We start from the raw sequence: 20,689 nt of genomic DNA, 5'->3' as shown, positions 1-20,689 counted from the left end.
GTCACAGGTACTGGATCTCCACCGATCAGATACTGAGGACCTATTCAGGTGATAGCTCATCAGTAGCGTTGAGCGAACTTGTGTTTTAAGTTCGGCGTCTAAAGTTCGGTTTCAGGTTATCGAAGAATCGCGTTATGGATTCCGCTACCACGAACCATAACGGAATTTAGAATCCATAACGCGATTCTTCGATAACCCGAACCCGAACTTTAGATGCCGAACTTGTTCGCTCAACACTACTCATCAGTAAAAAAAATCTTGGAAAACCCCTTTAAGGGTATGTGCACCTGGAAAAATCGGCCATGGAATCCGCTGCAGAAATCTGAAAAGCTGAACCACAAATTTCTGCCGTGGTTTTGTATTAACAAACTTTGCAGATTTGCGCGTGTCTGGGACTTGTAGTTTCACTGCATTTAGAGAGCAACAGGTGCACAGGGCAGTTCTAGGTGAGGCCAGTAAAGGATAGACCCCCTCACCCCCGCCCTATTCTTTGCTGCGAGATACATGAAAATTTTTCATTCATTTTTTTCCCCCCGCTCTGTTCTTATGACAAAATGCTGAGAAGGGAACAGCTTAAAATAACACTTCTCACCATCACAGACAAATGAGAATTGACTGGTAATTGTGGTAGACGGAGCGCTGTGCCGCTCTCAGCTCTGTTACGTGGTGATGGATGAGCCTCCTCTGCTGTAATAACTCTCACTTTTGATTCCCTCGTCTTTCTGCCGCTGTGTTTTTTAATCTTTTACTGCAATAATTTCAATCTTTTCTTCATATTAGTTTTATTGTATTTTTTTCGCCATGGCAAGAAACTAGAATCGGGCATGAAATAACCATCTACTAGGAACCACATGGAATATTTTTTTCAAGGAGAAATTCAATAAAAAAAATTTGGGATAAATATGAGAATCAGAGCTTAGAGGAGGTCTGAGGGAAAGTGTCTTAAAGAGAATCTGTCACCGCTCCTGAAATGTCTGTTTTAATAGCTTCATGCATTCCTCATGTAATAACGATTCCGGAACATCTTTTCTTACGGCTCTATGTTGTGCCATTCCTTTATTATTTCTACTAGAAGTTATGAATGAATTGCTAGCAGTCTGCAGTAAGGGTACAGAGGGGAGGTAACCAGTTGGGGGTGTGTCCCTGCACAGACTCACTCTATCCAATCAGAGCTTCCGTTGTCAGACAGTGCAGGGACACACCCCCAACTTGTGACCACCCCTCTGTACACTTACTGCAGGCTGCTAGCAATTCATTCATAACTTCTAGTAGAAATAATAAAGGAACGGCACAACATAGAGCCGTAAGAATTGCTGTTCCGGAATCGTTATTACATGAGGAATGAATGAAGCTATAAAACAGACATGTCAGGAGTAGTGAAAGGTCCTCTTTAATGTAGCTTCATTCTTTATAATGGGAGGGACCCATTGTGGCAGGCAGTATGGTGGTTTAGCCTTGCGGCACTGGAGTCCCGGGTTTAAATCCGATCTGAGTTTGTATGTTTTCCGGTGTTTGATTCTGTTTTCTCCAACTCTTCCTTTCACCCAAAAACATACTGATAAGTACATTTGAAGACTAGATTGCGAGTTCCAGTGGTGTGAGTGATGACCATCCCTTTACAGCGCCACGGAATGCGTTGGCGCTAAATAAATGATTCAATTAAAAATAATAACTTTGGGTCAGCTACTTAGGTGTAGATCCGTTTAACCTGTCACTGTTAAAGCGCTTGTGTACAGGATTATATTTTTAGAAAAATCTTATTAAAGGGTTTCTACCACTTGGATTTGACATAATTTGGTGTCAGACACTAGCGCTCCGCTAGTGTCTGCTCTGCCAAACTATCCTGCTATAATAGATTTTGGGGCAGCCGTTTACCTAAAAAAAGAACTTTTATTAATATGCTAATGACCCTCTAGGTGCTATGGGGGCGTCATTAGCACCTAGAGGATCGGTCTACCTTCTCAAGATGCCGCCGCTCAGCGCCTCCCTCCAGCCCGCCCATCTGCTTCGGAATGCATCAAACGGACGACTTCACGCGCATGCGCCGTGCGCGGCTGTATTCGGCGCATGCGCAGTGAATGTCCGACCGCTTCCCTGCTCAGACATCTCCACTGCGCCTGCAGACTGGAAAAGGGGATGGTAACAGGGGTGCACCACCAATGAGGCCAAGTGAGGCAGCACCAGGTAGGGGCAAGAGGGGCAGCGGAAGGGCCATGGGGAATGAGCGCTTTCATTGTGGCAAAGGGGTTAGGTTAAGGAGGGGGGGCACTGTTTCAGTTTTCGCCGCAGGCAGCAGAAAGGCTAGGTGCACCCTGGATGGTACGGAAAAACATTTGAGACTAACTGGATGATAACCACTACAACTCTTGTTAAGGTGGATGTCAAGTGCAGTGGCCCTTACAACCCGCTTGTATCAAATGACTTGCCATACCATCCTGCCATTTCGATCTGCACTATTAATCAGATTTACCTAAGGGAGAATTGGCGCTGAAGGGAGGCAAATAGAATGAAAGATGAGGTTTGGTAGGACTCGACCCACACTTTTCTATATCTCCCACTGTCAATATCAATCAGGGGAGGAATTGCTCACTGCATTCTTATAGAGGACCCGTCCCCTCTCCTGACATGTCTCTTTTAGTAAATCATTGTATTCCCCACGTAATAACAATTTTGGAGCATTGTTTCATAGAAGTCTATGTTGTGACATTCTAATATTCTTTCTCGAAGTATATGAATTAAGGCCCAGCTGGGGGGGGGGGGGGTCTCTGAATAGTCTGACCTATGGCAGGGTCAGCTTGTGCAGGGACACCCCCCCCCCCCCCCCCCCCCCAAATGAATTGTTATCTCATGGAGAATATCATTATTTACTACAATAATGGAGGAAGGTCATCTTCAACAAATATTGTTTTTTTTTTACCCAGATTTGGAGCATTTTCCATTTATTTAAATGGGAATCCGTGTCGTTAGTGCATACTGTGGAAAAAAAGAGTGGATATTCAGTTCTTGAAGCAGATTCTGTGCAAACTGTAAAACCGTGGCCGAAATCTGGGGGCCACAGACTACGGCAGAAGCGTGCAAGTAGCATCCCACCGCATTGCTAGAGTCACCGTGTAACCCAAGTCTTAGGGTCCTAATGTTATATATGATACATTTAGTGAGATCATTAGGCCACGTTCAGACATGTGGCAGATGTGCTGTAGATTTTTGGTACAGTGCAGTACATTGTTCTCATGGTACAGTATTTACACGGGCCGCCCGAGCGTCCAATTGTTGGGAAGGAAGCGTTCCTACTCGACAGTTGGCTGCTCGTTCAGTGAAGGAGACACACGTACATTCACTGTATGAGAACGAGGGATTGCTATTGCGCTCGCTCGTCCTCGTACAGATTTATGGTCTCCGAGCAGCGGATCGCTGTTTAGACCATACGATCTGCTGCCCAGAAGCCACGGTCGGTGGTGCCTGCAGGAGCGACAGGATCACCCCGTGAACGAGCGCCCATTTACATGGCCAGATTGTTGAGAACGACCATTCACAGGACCGGTAATCTGCCCGATTTTCTGGCGGTGTAAATGCACCTTAACAAAGCAGCCCCATTCAACTCTGCTACATCCATATGTATATCATATTCGCAGTGAGGTGGGGGTGGTGACTGGTGCCTAGAGGGTGAAGTATCACATGACTGCAGGGTCAGACTACACACAAGGTTTATTTGTAGTCTGTAACCATGGAGACACCTTGGTCTGCATGGGTGACACAAAGCAGTACTAGATTTTAATTGCATTGAAGCAATAAGGTGGGCATACCCTTTAACCATGGGTAGACTGAGTGTGTCCTGGGCCTCTGTGACAGCACCTCATATGTGACCAACTAAGGCTTCGTTCACATCACCGTTCAGCCTTTCCATTATAGGACGGATTTGGCACATAACTGAGCCGAACGGAGCCTACGGACCCCATAGACTATAATGGGGTCCGTTAGGTTTCCGTTCAGAGGAAGATTTTGGAGCGGAGACAAAAGATGTGCATGCAGGACTTTTGTCTCTTCTTCAAAAATCTTCCTCTGAACGGAAACCTAAGGGACCCCATTATAGTCTATGGGGTCCTTAGGTTCCGTTCGGCTCAGTTATGTGCCAAATCCGTCCTATAACGGAGCAGGAGAACAGAAAGGCTGAACGGTGGGTGATGTGAACAAAGCCTAAGCCATACAATGTGTAATGTGCGCAATATACCGTACATTGTGACTGGTACCCAATATACAATGATAAACTGGGTGCAATTTGTCTTTTTCATCATCACATTCAAGTACAGTACAATTCTAAATCTCTTCCATTGTGTATGTATCTTTTGTGCTCACCATCCTTTGTGAATCCTTACAGGGACGTGTTGGCAGAGCATAAAAGGTCATCCGTGTTTCATTTGCACATTAACAATTCCCTGTAATTTCCTTCCCCATATCACAGCTGGAGCGAAATGCATTAAAAGCTGCGCATCTGCTCCCAGTGATAAGATGGCGGGCAGCGCGGGACAGAGCTCTCGCTGCAGGGTGGACAGAGAAATTACTACATAGTTCATTAACAGCATCACAGATATCCAAATAGAGAGCAGAACTTTCCTGCTGCAACTGCCGGAGCTGCACATTATCTTCCTGATGTATGGGAAGAAGGCAGATAACCGGGGAAGTCAATCTGCAATAAAGCAGGCCTGCGCCGTATCTCTGCCTATACACTGATCCCGAATCAGAACCTGAAGATCAAAGCCCGAGGAGGGGGGGGGGGGGGGCACCGGCGAGGGGCAGAATTATATTTGTTTATTTATCTTCAATATAGAATACATTTCGGTTTATGCTAGGATACAGAAAAATACTTTTCCTTCCTCCCTTCCTTCCCTTTTCCATTCCTTTTATCCCTCCCTTCCAGTGGCGTAATTAGAAATGACAAAAGTATATAGTATATTGGTAGGTTGGGCACACCTCACTCGGATAATCTATATCGTTATCAATTTTATTACATCAATGTCATAATTATAAAACTAATGAATATAAAATATAAAACCTGTACAGATAAGTGCGCGCGATAACATAAAATAAAAACAATGCAATGCACTTTACCATATGTCTGTTCAGACACGTATATTGGACCCATATGGTATATGTTGGTATATGAGAGGTGAACGGATAGCGTGTTCGCTTGATGGAACAGGTCGATTGCTCGCTCTTCTCTCACATCAACATATTGTAACAGTCAAAAAAGATATAAATGATATCGATGCATACAAAAATCTATTTCATTAGTGTAAGTATAGATGAAAAGTCTGTTCTTTTCTCCATTGACACAATAGAGGTTATGGTTGATGTGATGAACTGTATAGGGCTACCATGTTCCCCTCCACACTATATATAGGTGGCAGTAGCATGGTACCAGTTTTAGTAACCCAAAACAGTCGTAATGTTGTGTCCTTTAGACTGTAATTCTGTAATTAGTCTAGTATGCAGATTTCATTATTGTCTTTATTGTTGTAATTTGAAATGACTGGGCCCCACAGCAAATTTTTTAACGGCCCGTGCAACCCCCACTCCTGTGTCTAGTCAAGATCGCTCTCTCAGAAGAGGCCCAGCAGTCGCTCTGTTTCCTACAGGAATATACTGTATGCCAGGTCACTGTATATAGTGCCATTTAATAATACTGTAGAGAAGGCTCTGACAATAAAATCTTTTAGTCCTCCTCTTCAGTGGGCCCCTTCTGAGTTCGGGCCCCAAAGCACTTCCTTTGTTACTTATCTGTCTCCTTTCTGTCCTTTCTTCCTCCCCTGCCTTTCTTTCTTCCTTCCTCTTTCCTTTCTTATCTGTCTCCTTTTCTTCCTTTCTTCCTTCTCTTCCTTCCTTTCTCTTTCTTTTCTTATCTGTCTCCTTTCCTCCTTATCTGCCTTCATTCTCCCCTTCCTTTGCCGTTTCCTTCCTTCCCTCCATTCCTGCCCTTTCCTGCCGTCCTTCCTTCCTTCCTTTCTTCCTTCCTCTTTCTTTTCTTATCTGTCTCCTTTCCTTCCTTTCTTCCTTCCTCTTTCCTTTATCTGTCTCCTTTCCTCCTCCTCCTCTGCCTTCCTTTCTTCCTTCCTCTTTCCTTTCTTATCTGTTTCCTTTCCTCCTTCTCTACCTTCCTTTCTTCCTTCCTCTTTCTTTTCTTATCTGTCTCCTTTCCTCCTTCTCTGCCTTCCTTTCTTACTTCCTCTTTCCTTTCTTATCTGTTTCCTTTCCTCCTTCTCTGCCTTCCTTTCTTCCTTCCTCTTTCCTTTCTTATCTGTCTCCTTTCCTCCTTCTCTGCCTTCCTTTCTTCCTTCCTCTTTCCTTTCTTATCTGTTTCCTTTCTTCCTTTTCTGCCTTTCTTTTCTTCCTTATTTCATCTTTCCATCCTACTCTTTCTCCCTCCCTTTCTAAACCAGAGAAACCATTGCCCTGCTCCACTGGGAGAAATGGCCACCAGGGCAGTGTCCAAAGGCTCACGTCCAGTAGGGACCAGAGCTGCTTAATTGCATTTCCCGGGGCAGGAGTGGGGAATAACTTGAGGCTCCCGGGCCACAGTGCAAACTGTGTAAGAGGCCCCCACTACTGTACCTCTGCCCTTTATAATACTGCTCCTTCTTATGTGGTGGTAGGGACTTTAGCCTCCCTCAAGCACTAGGGTGAAAGCACAGATTCTACCTCTGCATCACTTCTAGCTTCGACCCTGACAGAATGTAACTGCAGGCAGAGCTGACCTGACCACCCACATGTTCAGCGCTCTGCATTATCATGCAACTTGTTACCCCAACCCAAGTGCATCATGGCTGGAGACAATAGCCCATGTCCTGTCCGTGCCCTGATCAGTCTGCCCCTGGCCATATAAATATTCCCCTGTATAACCCCATTGTATAGTAGTCTATGGGCCCCAGGAACAGGGTCCAGTTAGATTAGTCCCATTTGCACCCCTTAAAGCTACCGTACTGTTCCTACCACATGCTGTAAGCAACAATTCAGGACTCAAATTTCAAACCTGGATATATTTCCTATAATATTTATTTTTATATGCACGTCTTTATAAAAGAAACATTTACAAAAATTCTCTTGGCTGCGCCCCATTAACACGTTTTTATGAAAGAATCCCGTTTTAGAAAGCCGCTTGCTCTCCTAGTAATAATCTCTGTTTAGCTAGCGGGAAAGTAGGGCAATTTTTCATTATTAATTACAAAGAAGTGCGTTTGTTACCAACTGACTGTCAGGAAGACAAACCCATTGGTGAGTAGCAAATTAACCCCCGAATGGGCCGCTGACAGCTGAGCTCTGGATATATTAGGCTTTTCTTCAGTCAGAATGTAATAACAGCAGTCTAGTCCCTTGCGGCCATTCTACCCTTAGCATGACCCGCCACGGGCCGCATCACTGTCCACACAATGACGGTATGTAGTCTCATCTCCCTGCAATATCCTAGGCCTCATTAGAGACTTGTTAAGCTTGGCGTGGGATGAAGGAGAAGAAGATTTAGGTAGTGCTCGGTGGAGCTTCTCTAAGATTAATTAGTTCATCAAAATAAAGAAATAAAGAAAAATCAGACAGCAGATGTTATGGGGGGGGGGGGGGTATAATGCCTTCCAGGTACTGAAATATGTAGACGGAGAACCAGACCGTTGCAGAAATTGCCACAACTTTATTAAGCAGAACAAGGAAGGATCTATATTCACATCCGCAGATGTGATGGAACTGCACAAAAAAATTTATGCAAAATAAAAAATATGGAGCACATTTATTAAGACCGCCGGTTTAGACGCCGGTGTTAATAAAGCCATGTGCTGGCGGTGGATCTGCCGCAGTTATCTAGAGGCGCCGGCCTCTACATAACTTCGGCGGATCCTCCGCCACTTCTAAATGTAAGACAGTTTCCTTGCTGTCTTACATTTAGACCGTAGAAAATGATGAATGAGATGGGCCTGCTGGCACGCCCTCTTCCTCGCCCACTTTTTTTAAACCTGTGTGAGTGGGGAAAGTCGCAGATTGTGTCGCAAAAGACATTTGAGACGCAATCTGCACTAGAAATACGCCTAATTTAGGCATATTTCTGTTTAATAAATAAACCCCTATATATATGGAAAGTACTAGTTCCTTTAAAGGGGTTATCCCATGTCCAATGTAAAAAATGAAGAGATCATATAGTAAATTACAACCTCTTTCTAACAAAGCTAGAACCAGCCCTGCACCTCACATGGATCCAGAGATCTCCTCATTCATTGCTCTGCTAGATTTATATCAAGCTGGCAGCTCAAGGGGAGTGTCTTTTCTACTGCAGCTCAGGGGGCGTGTCTCATCTCTCCCTATCACAGCTCAGGGGGCGTGTCCATGCTCTCCCTATCACAGCTCAGGAGGCGTGTCTCAGCTCTCCCTATCACAGCTCAGGAGGCGTGTCTCAGCTCTCCCTATCACAGCTCAGGGGGCGTGTCTCAGCTCTCCCTATCACAGCTCAGGGGGCGTGTCCATGCTCTCCCTATCACAGCTCAGGAGGCGTGTCTCAGCTCTCCCTATCACAGCTCAGGGGGCGTCTCTCAGCTCTCCCTATCACAGCTCAGGAGGCGTGTCTCAGCTCTCCCTATCACAGCTCAGGGGGCGTGTCCATGCTCTCCCTATCACAGCTCAGGAGGCGTGTCTCAGCTCTCTCTATAACAGCTCAGGAGGCGTGTCTCAGCTCTCCCTATCACAGCTCAGGAGGCGTGTGTCAGCTCTCCCTATCACAGCTCAGGAGGCGTGTGTCAGCTCTCCCTATCACAGCTCAGGAGGCGTGTGTCAGCTCTCCCTATCACAGCTCAGGAGGCAGTTGAAGGATGAAATCAAGCATGTGCGACCATCTCAGTGAGCAGGGCAAAGAAATAATAAAAAGAACAAACTGCAGGTGGCGCTATACAGATACATTTTATTGTATAACTCAGGGGCTATGCTAAATGTTTAATTACATGCAACTACAAAAGTAATCAGATTCAGGTGCTGGTTTGAAAACTGTAGAATATTTTTTTACCCTTTTAAATGTTTTTTTTGGTCTTTTTTCTGATCAGCAGGTGTACAAACCCCACACCATTCTGCTATTTTGCACTAGTTCCGGCAGTGGAAGTCAGCGGCAGAACTGAAGCTCCATCCCTTGTGTAGTGGACATGCAGTGGCCCAGGAGGAGTGAGTTGAGGATGATAAGAGTGGTAATTGTGGCTGGTAGTAGTACTCACAGTGGCATTCCCCCCTCTGGCTCTCCCTAGGTCCGTGCACTGACAGGAGGGTGCACCCTTTCTTCCCTCAGGGCAAATCCTAGTATTGGGGCTCCAATAGTGACCCTATTGAGGGATACTTCAGACAGATGCTTACTGCAGCACTTCAGTAACCCACTCCATCCACTGCACTGTGGATGGAGCTGTTGGTCCGTCACCCAAGCTACTGCCAAGCGGCTGATCAGTGGGGAGCAGGGAGTCAGAGCCCCATCTGATCAGATATTGATAGCCTATTTTGGGAATAGGCCATCAATACAAAAATACTGGAAAACTCCTATAATCTGGTTCTGGATTATCAATTGGTCAGAATTATTGGGCAGTCAAAAAAGATACAAAAAAAAAATTCAACTCAAAATAAAGCAGTTTAAAAGGGCAATCTAACTAAACAAAGGAAAGGTGGGACAGTTATGCATAGCAACCAATCACACTCCGGCCTGCATTTTTCAGGGGCATTAAAACTGAAAGCTGATTGGTCGCTATGGGCAGCTACTCTATTTGTCTGGAAGGAAAAATCCTCATTGGCTCTCTTGGCTCCATCTTTTGCTCTCTTTATGAAATTCTGGATTATTTTGCCCCGGAAGGTTAGAATTTTGAGTTATTGGATGCCGGATTGCTGGAATTTTAGTCAACTTCTGTATTGAATGGCCTATCATCAAGATAAGCTATCAATATATGATCAGCAGGGGTCCGACCCCCTGCACCCCACCGATCAGCTGTTTGGCAGTAGCTTAAGTGCAGGACCATCAGCTTTATCCACAGTACAGCAAACCATATAGTGCGGTGTTATAGTGTGACTGTGGTATGTCCACAGGACAAGACCATACGTATTGCCATCACGCAATGCTCAAAAAGTACAACCGCTGGCGGATTTACAGGAGAATTGCTTGAAGCCTAACGGGGCTGTCCGGTGAAAAATATTCTGAATACATTTGTAATTTCATGTACAATCTGTATAGCGCCACCTGCTGTTTTTTTTTGTCCTGCTCACTGAGATGGACGCACATGCTCAGTTCAATCCTTCAACTGCCACCAGCTGCAGCAAAAGGACACGTCCCCCGAGCTGTAGAGCAACTAGAACAATGAATGTGGAGATCTCTGGATCCATGTGAGGTGCAGGGCTGGTTCTAGCTCTGTTAGAAAGAGGTTGTCATGTACTGATGTCTGATTTTCATTTTTTATATTATTCATGGGTTAACCCAAGTTTTTTCCAGACATTTCAGCACATCTGTGTGCCGGGCCTCCTGACTTTTGTTGTATCTCGACATGCCCCACCGCCGATTCGCTGTGTTCACCACTGCTTGTCACTATCTGAATCCTACTGGGAGTAGTAGTTTCACCGCAGCTGATACATAATTAGTTTCTGGGAAACGTCATCTACGTAGCTTAACAAGCATTTCCATAATTCCTATGATAACGGTCTTAATACAGACGTAGACTGTGCTTTATTGAGTTTTGAAGCCAGTGGGGCTGCATGTGATCTTTTTTAATCAATACCCATAAAATGAAGGACCCTCAATAGAGAAGTTCCGGAAAACAGGGCAATAACGGACGCCAGGCAGATAAGAGATGGTGTTTATAATGTGCATCTAAAACCACGTCTGCAGACTGCCCTTCTGCCTCTACGGAGCGGATAGTGAGTAGTATAAGGATGCCGTGAGGCTCAGGGACACCGACAAGGTCACCTATTAGAGAAGGATATCGGGGAATCACTTAATGGCACTTTGCAGTGGGGGCTAGTCGATGAGGTCATCCTTCATCGCTCTGTATCCAGGGAAGTCGCATTTCCCAAGCTCAAGTTAGACAAAACAGCTTTAATTAAGTGGAGTAGACTCCTCCTGTGTGGGAAGCTATTTCACAGGAGGCTGGCCCCGTGCCATTATACTGAAAAGACACAAAAAATACCAGCCAAGTACTCTAAGCAGAATCTCGTTCTTCACGTTGTTGGCCGGCGAGGTGTCTGGCCATATTGGCAAGGTAGAAAGCTAAATTGTAAACATGACCTGGACGGGGGCGCGCTGCACCTTGTAATAAAGTAATGGAATCGGCCCTACGAGAGCTGTAATGCTGATGTTCCCTGTGATATTGTGATGTTATTATACATATCTCCATTGATTTTTCTATCCTTCCCTCCCTGAACGGCTCCGTAATGGAATTGTGTTTAATCCTCAGGGATGAAGAGACGGCTCCTGACTCAGCAACTGAAGGATGCTCTAATGCAAGATTTCACAGCCCCCCTCCAGGCAATGGACCATGGTGAAGATGGGGGGGGCTACAAAATGCAGCGGACACATCAGGTGGGACATAGAGGACAAAAGATAGGTGTATGGGTGATGTCAGTCACTTCACTCTCCAGGCAGTGTGCTGGTTATCATCACATATACAGGAAATATTACATGGAACCTTTCACCTTTTAAAGGGCTTGTTCTACAAAATACATGTGTCACGTAGCCAAAGGCTAGCCGATTAATGTATGATCACTGGGAGAACCACCGCTCACTAGAACAGAGTTCATTAGTCCTCCATTCCTCCTCACTGCATGACAGGCGTTTCTTAATAGTATTAATTAGCTAAATTCCTAGGAGGACCTTGCTGCATACATATGTAATGACTTCAATGTATACATTGGGCCCCCTTGTGTTGGATTGTTTAGCGTTGATAACACTGCACCAGTTATGTAAAATCTTCTGCTGACAGTATTTTTTTTATTAGGGACGCTCTGTGGCGCTGCTTTTATAGAACATTCTGCTGACAGTATTGTTTATTGGAGCACTCTGTGGCACCGGTTATGTAGAGTATTCTGCTGGCAGTATTGTTTATTGGAGCACTCTGTGGCACCGGTTATGTAGAGTATTCTGCTGACAGTAATGTTTATTGGAGCACTCTGTGGCACCGGTTATGTAGAGTATTCTGCTGACAGTATTGTTTATTGGAGCACTCTGTGGCACCGGTTATGTAGAGTATTCTGCTGACAGTATTGTTTATTGGAGCACTCTGTGGCACCGGTTATGTAGAGTATTCTGCTGACAGTATTGTTTATTGGAGCACTCTGTGGCACCGGTTATGTAGAGTATTCTGCTGACTATTTTTTTTTGAGCACTCTGTGGCACCGGTTATGTAGAATATTCTGCTGGCAGTATTTTTTTATTGGAGCACTCTGTGGCATCGGTTATGTAGAGTATTCTGCTGGCAGTATTTTTTATTGGAGCACTCTGTGGCACCGGTTATGTAGAGTATTCTGCTGACAGTAATGTTTATTGGAGCACTCTGTGGACCGGTTATGTAGAATATTCTGCTGGCAGTATTTTTTATTGGAGCACTCTGTGGCACCGGTTATGTAGAGTATTCTGCTGGCAGTATTGTTTATTGGTGCACTCTGTGGCACCGGTTATGTAGAGTATTCTGCTGACAGTATTGTTTATTGGAGCACTCTGTGGCACCGGTTATGTAGAGTATTCTGCTGACAGTATTGTTTATTGGAGCACTCTGTGGCACCGGTTATGTAGAGTATTCTGCTGGCAGTATTTTTTTATTGGAGCACTCTGTGGACCGGTTATGTAGAATATTCTGCTGGCAGTATTTTTTATTGGAGCACTCTGTGGCATTAGTTATGTAGAATATTCTACCGACAGTATTATTTATTGGCAGCATTCTGTGGTCCTGGTTATGTAGGACAATCTACTGACAGTATTATTTATTGGGGCACTGGTTGTCTAGGGCATTGTGCGGACAGTACTGTTTATTGGGGGCACTCTGTGGGACTGGATATGTAAGATGCTCTGCTTACAGTATCGTTTATTGGGGCACTCTGTGACACTGGTTATGTAAGATGCTCTGCTTACAGTATTGTTCATTGGGGGCACTCTGTGGCACTGGTTATGTGGAATATTTTCCTTCCATTATGGTTTAGATGATACTTATGGGGGTCACTCTGATGATACTACTAATGACTGATGTGATGTGGGCACGTACAGTTTTACTACTGGGTGTGGTTAATATAGGGAGTCATCAGGAAAGATCATTTTTATCTTACTTTTTTCATGTATTTTATCTGTTTTTCCCATCCCTCATTTTAACTCCTGGTTTCCCGTACAGTTTGGACACATCTTACCACATCTTATTCATTGTGTGCACTGTATATATTAGCACCACATTTTCTGGCCGATCCTGTATTATTTTCCAGTCTGTTGCCGGCGTGTTCCACATTGATGGTTTTTTAATGGCGTGTTTGTGCTGGATATTGATTTTATGTTGCTCTCGTGGGGATTGTTTCATACAATAAGTTGTGGTGCTTGTTTCACATTAGATGTCAGGTTTCTCTGCTTTAATTATTACGCGTCTGAAATCCTTTGTTGTCTCTCATTATTTTCTGTAATAAAATTGATGTTTAGTGTCAAGACCTAATGTGCCGGTCGTAAACCGCTGCAGAGCTGAGTGCAAACTGTGACCCCTATGACCTGTATACATTGACTATAGCTATGTAAGGTCACCATAGTGTAGTATGTTGTATACAGTATGTATACGGTTCCATTCACACTAGTTGATGATTGAGCCAAAACAAATCCCAATGAACCTGACAGATCCCATTGACTGATAATAGGAGTTCCAATGTAGACCGATCAGCCATAACATTACAAGCCCCTGCCAGGTGAAGTGGGGAACATTGATTATCTGATGACAATGGCTCCTCTCAAGGTGTAGGATATTTTAGGTAGCAAGTAAAAACTGAGTTCTTAAAGTTATTCTGTTGGAATCAGGAAAAATGGGCAAGCGTTAAGGATCTGAGCAACTTTCACAAGGGCTAAATTGTGATGGCGAGACGACTGGGTCTAAACAACTCCAAAATCGTGGTATGTTCCAGGTATGTACTGATTAGTACCTACAAAGTTTGGTCCAAGAAAGGACCACTGGTGAACGGCAGCATTGTCAAGGGCACCCAAAGCTCTTTGATACCCATGAGGAATGAAGGCTAGCTCATCCCACAGAAGATACACCATATTACTCTGTAATTTGACGCATTTATTGAAAACAAACTATGGTGCTACTCAAAAGGTGAGATTTATCAAAACTGATGTTGCGGTGGGTGGGATTAGAGAGGCCCAAACGCTATGCTGGGTCACCCGGACATTGTCAAGGTGTCACCACGTGTTGCTGCTCTCCGGAAGGGATGGTAAGGTATGGTGCACTCCAATGGGAAATAGGTCCAGAGAGTCAGGGTCTGCAGTAAACCAGTGCGCTTCTTTACTGGAGGAACTCAACTGCAAAACAATACTGGCATGGCACTGGCCTGGCTTCTGCAGTCTCCTCCCTGGCAGAAGATGGTTCTGTGCTGAGAAAAGGCCTGAGCTAGCTGTTACTTTTTCTCTCTCAGAAGGTTGGTACCCTGGCCAAAGGCTGGTGGTCCAGGTTCTGTGGCTCAGTCGTCCGGCTGGATCTCTGGTCAGAGGGCTGGTGACCCAGGGTCTGTAGCTTTGCATCCCAATCTCAGTGTCTTCTTCTGGTAACTCATTTGGACTGGTAGAGTATCTAGTCTGCAGATAGGCTACTAGGAGCTCTGACTGCACTACTTTTATACAGTTGTTAGCTGAACTAGAACCTTCTAGCAGGAGGGGTGGATCTGGAGAAGCACAGCCTAAACAGAAACAATGTTACAATTTCAGTCTGTCATAGACTTGTATAGAGTTTCAATTCAAGTCTGTGGAAATTTAAGGCTAGTTTTTCCAGACATAGACAAGTCTTCAGACATAAACAACAGAGCTAAACCAGACAGTCAAGAGGTCAGTGTGTCTGTTTTTTCCCCCTCCAAAACTGTGCATAGGTAAAAAGTCATAAGGTCTCTCAGTATTAGTTGGCTATGCATTAACCCTTTCCACAGTGCAGTGCACCTATGGTGTAATAACAGTGCAAATGAACAGAAGAAAGTGCATGTTAACCCTTCAAAGTGCAATAAAGAAGAGGATTGATGGATTTGCATAGTTGCAATGTCCACAAATGTCCATAGTCCAAAGTACCCTTGCTCTATGGCACTACAATGTAAAGGATAATTGGCTTAGTTGCCCATAGCAATCAATCAGATTCCACCTTTTACTTTTCAGAGCTCCTTTGGAAAATGAAAAGGTTGAATCTAATTGGTTTCTAGGAGCAGCTAAGCCAGGTTTCCTTTGTGCCAATATTGATTATTCTTCCCAAAGCGTCTACGAAGGGGCCATCATGAAGGTTGTGCATACAGCTTCACCTTAGCAACTTGGTCATCACAGGCGCAGTCATACCCCACAGAAATCAATCAAAGCCTTGGGAAAGAACGAAAGTTGTGCACTTAAAATCGCCATGAATGCCGTATCATGAAACTTGAGGCACAAGTTCACAGCTCTGAAAGAGTCCTTCACAAAGCCTCTCCCCGATAGCACGAGTCCCGCTCTTTAGGACAGCGTTGCTTTTAGCTTGTTCTCCAAGGTGATCTTGATATAATCTCCAGCTGCGTATAATGCAGGCCTGAAGCCTCAGACTCCAAATGTCTTTGCGATGTCCTCTTATTATCTCCTAACCCTCCTCTCCCCTCCCGCCTTCCAGGACACAGAAACAATAAGAGCCTCAGTTTTCCTCACATGCCACTGCTAAACCGTTGGTTACAGACAATAGGCTCAGTGGGTGGGTGGCGGTGAGAGTGGGTGTTCTACCCAGTGGTGCCATGTTGTACCGGAGGATAACGTCATCGTATCTCACTACTCCTCTTTGTCTTCAGGAGGAAATGGAGTCTCTTCTTGGACAACTTCACATGAATCAACCTCTCTGCTCCAGAAGATTCGACCTCCCTACCATGGACTCTTTATGACTGTGTATAATTCAAGTAGGCCTATGAAAGACCCAGTTGTGAAATACCGTGGGTATAAAACTGTGAATTCTTAAGGGCTGGAATGACTATTTGACATTTTTTTGGTATATATATTTTTTTCATTGCTATTAAAATAAAAAGTTAGCATTTTTTCCTGAAACAGCTCCACCCTTGTCCACAGGCTATGCCTGGTATTGCAGTGAATGGAACTGAGCTACAATACCAGACATGGCCTATGGATGAGAATGGTGCCGTTGTATCAAAGAAATGTTTTTCTAATCTCAGAAGACCCCATAAAACGCTGTGTAATCTGCAGGCGGCAGGTTATAGAGCAGGAGGAGCTGAGCAGATTGATATACAGTCTTATAGGAAAAGATTCAGTCGGACTTCTAAAATCGTTATTTAAATCTGAGTTTAGGAGTCATGTGGGAGGGACTTATTCAGTGATTGACAGCTTACCCTGTATGACTGCATACAAAGATGGCTGTCAGTCACTGGTTAGGGCCGCCCACATGACTCCTAAGCTCAGATTTAAGTGGACAACTTAAAAGGGTTGTCTCATCTTAGACATTGGTGGCATATCGCTAGGATATGTCACCGATGTCAGATAGGAGCGGTCTCACCTCTGGGACCTCCACCTATCTCCAGAACAGTCCCCCAAAAGTGCGGGGGGGCAGTCTGCACAAGTGCGCAGTGCTTTCCATTCACTTTCTGGCCACTACATGGTAAATGGCGCTGTTCTAGTTCTGATGTGTCATGGTCAGGAGTGCACCTAGCCTTTCTGCTGCCCGATGCGAAAATTGAAATGGCGCCCCCTTCAGGCCCTACTGTTAAAAGCATACTGTGATACAGTTGACTATAGAGAGATGAGCACTTCCACAATGGAAGCACTCATTTCCCATGGCCCTGCTGCTGCCCCCGCTTGTCTCCAGGCAGTCGCCTCACCTGGCCTCATTGGAGGTGCACCCCTGGTCACGGTTCCTTCTATCAACTGATTGGGGGGAGGGGGTGTCAGAAGTCAGAACCCCAATGATCTGATATTGATGACCTGTCCTAAGGATAGGTCATCAACACTTGAAAAACCCCTTTAACAGTAGCCATAAATTGGAAAGCCCCTTTAAGAAAATGAATAGACCATTCATAAGTTTCATAGAAGAGGAAGACTGAGGAATTATTGGGGATTTTTTTTTTCTTTAATTAAGACAATGGCATGTGTGCATTTTAATATGATAAAAAATTAACCCTGTCTTGTCCACATTGTAAGAATCAACGTTTTCCAGGACTAAGTCCGACCATTTTTTCTTACTTTTATGAATGTGTGTCCCATATGTATGCTCATACATTGTAAGTAGCCCTTTCTATCTCTCCGTGACTCCGAGGCTATTAGCACTTTACTAGCCGGCGCTTATTCTGCGTGCACGTAATATCACACCTATTATCAATGTGCTCGCTGAGTGACGCCTGCAGATGGCTGGTGTCAGGCAGGACTATGGAGACTGAAGGCAGTTTCCTGCTCATGTCCTCAGTCAGAATTATAATCATATACGTTGGCGTGAAACTTCAATAGCCGACACTTGTTAGCGAGCGGATTCAGGGGATTTGAGATACAGGAGATTACTGTAGAGATCCAACGTGATGTAGCCAAAGCTCAGGGCTGGGATCACACGTGCAGTTTTTGATGCAGTTTTTTGGGTGTTTTTTATTTTTTTGCACAAAGCCAGAAGTGGATTCAAAAGGAATGATGAATATAAAAAAATTCTTATACTTCTCCTTTCCAGTGCGTCCAGTTGTGGCTTTAGCTCAAACACTGCATACGCATTTAAAACTTAAAGAGGTGTCTAGTAATGAATTCCGAGTCATCTGTTCAGGACCTTCATCTCTTGGCCAAAGAGTGTCTCTCGCTCTGGAGGACCTGTCCTGCGTTACACAGACAACCCATGGAAATGAGTGGCCATCATGTAATACTTCATTTCCCCTGTGGTGGTGCTGAAGGAAAATTGAACACTTACCGATTTTTCAAAAGATTACAGTTGATTTTTGGGAGTCCCAGCAGGGGGACACATTGTTATCATCTCATTATTAAGAGACCCTTCCAACATGTAAGGATTTTATTAAAGCAGAGAACCCCTTTAAAGATAAGATAGTCCCATAAATATCTGATAAGTTGGGAGTACCACCTCTGGAAATTTCAGGCGCATTAGGGCACCCTGACGTGTGCCAAATGAAGTTTGGTGGAGGCCACATATCATAAAAACTTAAGGGGTCATTTACTAATCTGAAATACGCCTATTTCAGACGCAGGTGGCGACGCAACGGTTAGTTGCGTCACTATTTGCGACTTTTCCCTATTCACACCAGGTCTAAGATTGTAGGTGCGGTGTGGGCCTATCTTAATAAATGTGCCCCTTAGCGGGGGTTCACTCATGTCTTTTAACTGGTAGGCAGCACTTGAGAGAATTGGTAGGTGAAGGCCTCAAGGAAGTGGAGTCCCTTAGGCAACTGACTCTTTAGCCCACCCAGACATGGTGGTCAACACATCTTGGCAATGCCTGAAAAGAGAGGTGGCTCACTCCATTCAAATCTACGGACAGGTGGGACCCCTACCCCATCAGACATTTATGATATATTCCGTGAAATGTGTTTTATATCTTATTGGTGGGAAAACACATTTAAAGTGATGCTAAATGAAATAAAACGGAGGCTTGGGTAAAAGGAGTAGAGTTGGGATAGAGGATACCAGTGATGTTCGGTGCCACCCAACTAGGCCTCAGATCTTTTTTTTTATTTTTTACAGATTTTTACAAGACTGTTTCAAGAAGGTTTGGGTTTCTTATACAGTTTATCTTACATTCATTCCCAGTTAGTATCCCTTTAAAATGCACAGCATCTCCTGCTTGCAGTAGTAGTAGACACTCATTTTCCCATTAGTTTATATCACAATATATTTTTATACATTCTGCACTAATTTATGATAATTAGCCTAGACTAAAAGTAAGGTGCGTGCAGCAGCCAATCAGATTCCAGTGTTTATTTTTCTAGAGCCGGATAACGAATAGAAGCAGTGATCTGATTGGTTCCATGTTTTGTCTGCACCAGCGTCCTAAATGAGCCATTAAGTCAATAGTAATGTTAGTAAATGCTATCAATTGGTGAAGTTTTGGTTCAAAATGTTTGCATCCCCCGATTTCTTACTTCTTAACATCTCCTTTGCTGTTCGGCTATGGGCCGTACATTGCTCTGGACCAGGGGTAGGCAACCTCCGGCACTCCAGCTGTTGTGAAACTACAACTCCCAGCATGCATACTTGCTCTGCTCTTCTCAGAACTCCCATAGATACGAATAGAGCATGCTGGGATTTGTAGTTTCACAACAGCTAGAGTGCCGGAGGTTGCTGAACCCTGCTCTGGACCGTCCCTTTCATGAGCGGCCCTGGGATTTGCAATAGAAGCACTCCCCCTGGTGGACAGCGCATATTCACGATAATTGGTGAACTCGTACTAATTTGCATAGTTCTTTCCCATGGACCATTGCTTGAAAAATAAGTCTCCAAACATCTGCTGGGTCTCCTCAATGAGAACCAGTAACCCCTTTCTGGACTATACTGGTTGAGGGAGAGGTGTACAGTACTTCATGTAACGTGGTGAAGCTCTTGGGAACAGTTACTGTACTTTGTACGTGTGCTGCTTGCAAAAATAAAATAAAAAATGAATTTTATGTCATTGCAGTAATAAAACTGAAATTGAATATTGACTTTTGTCTTGCCTTTTTTTTTCGGGTGGAGCTGGGCAGGAGGAGGCAAGGGTCACTTTTTGTACCCATAGCCAAACATCACAGCCTTGCAATAATGAATGTGCCGCATTCTCCTCTCATTCACGGTACAGTCGGCAATTCACACAGATGACATCAAAACATTAGATTTCTTTGTGCATTTTTTTAAATAGATGATTGCGGCCTCTTCTTCTCTCAGTCAAAACCTCAAATTTCTTCCTCACCACCGAAGTAGACGAGGTTATTAGTATACAGCTGTAATTCAGCAGCTGAATCAGGATTGAATTTGTGGTGGGACTTCCTGCTAGGAGAGGGGAAAGAGAGCTGCTTACTTCACATTCAGGACACAGAGCTGTTCAGAAGCATGCACTTTAAGGCCTCTTTCACACGGGCGTCATGTTTTTGGCCCGGATAAAAAGCGGGAAAATGTGCGATGTTTCCGCGCGAGTGCAAAACATTGTCATGCGTTGCACTCGCGTGAGAAAAATCTGCATGTTTGGTACCCAAACCCGAACTTCTTCACAGAAGTTCGGGCTTGGGATCGGTGTTCTGTAGATTGTATTATTTTTCCTTATAACATGGTTATAAGGAAAATAATAGCATTCTTAATACAGAATGCATAGTACAATAGGGCTGGAGGGGTTAAAAAGAATAAAAAATAATTTAACTCACCTTAATCCACTTGATCGCGCAGCCCGGCTTCTCTTCTGTCTTCATCTTTGCTGTGCACAGGAATAGGACCTTTGTGTCACCGCCAGCTCTGTGAGAAGATCTGGCAGACGTTCTTCTCTACCTGTTGTATGATGTTCTTTGTTTTGGT

The 20,689-nt window shown here is 44.4% G+C and overlaps 1 protein-coding gene across 2 annotated transcripts in view; it reads left to right on the top strand.

The window, feature by feature from the left end:
- Positions 1-19,851, top strand: part of TRIM44 (tripartite motif containing 44) — an 80,549-nt gene extending 60,698 nt beyond the window's left edge. For both annotated transcript variants that reach the window (XM_044269768.1, XM_044269767.1), the window contains exons 5-6: positions 11,442-11,566; positions 16,012-19,851. In XM_044269768.1, coding sequence (XP_044125703.1) covers positions 11,442-11,529 — 88 coding nt within the window. In that variant the 3' untranslated portion in view covers positions 11,530-11,566; positions 16,012-19,851. The remainder of the gene's footprint in view (positions 1-11,441; positions 11,567-16,011) is intronic.
- The last annotated feature ends 838 nt before the right edge of the window (positions 19,852-20,689 follow it).

This window comes from Bufo gargarizans, chromosome 10 (genome assembly GCF_014858855.1).
Source record: "Bufo gargarizans isolate SCDJY-AF-19 chromosome 10, ASM1485885v1, whole genome shotgun sequence".
Taxonomy (NCBI): domain Eukaryota; kingdom Metazoa; phylum Chordata; class Amphibia; order Anura; family Bufonidae; genus Bufo; species Bufo gargarizans.
This window is presented reverse-complemented; position numbering and strand designations above follow the sequence as displayed.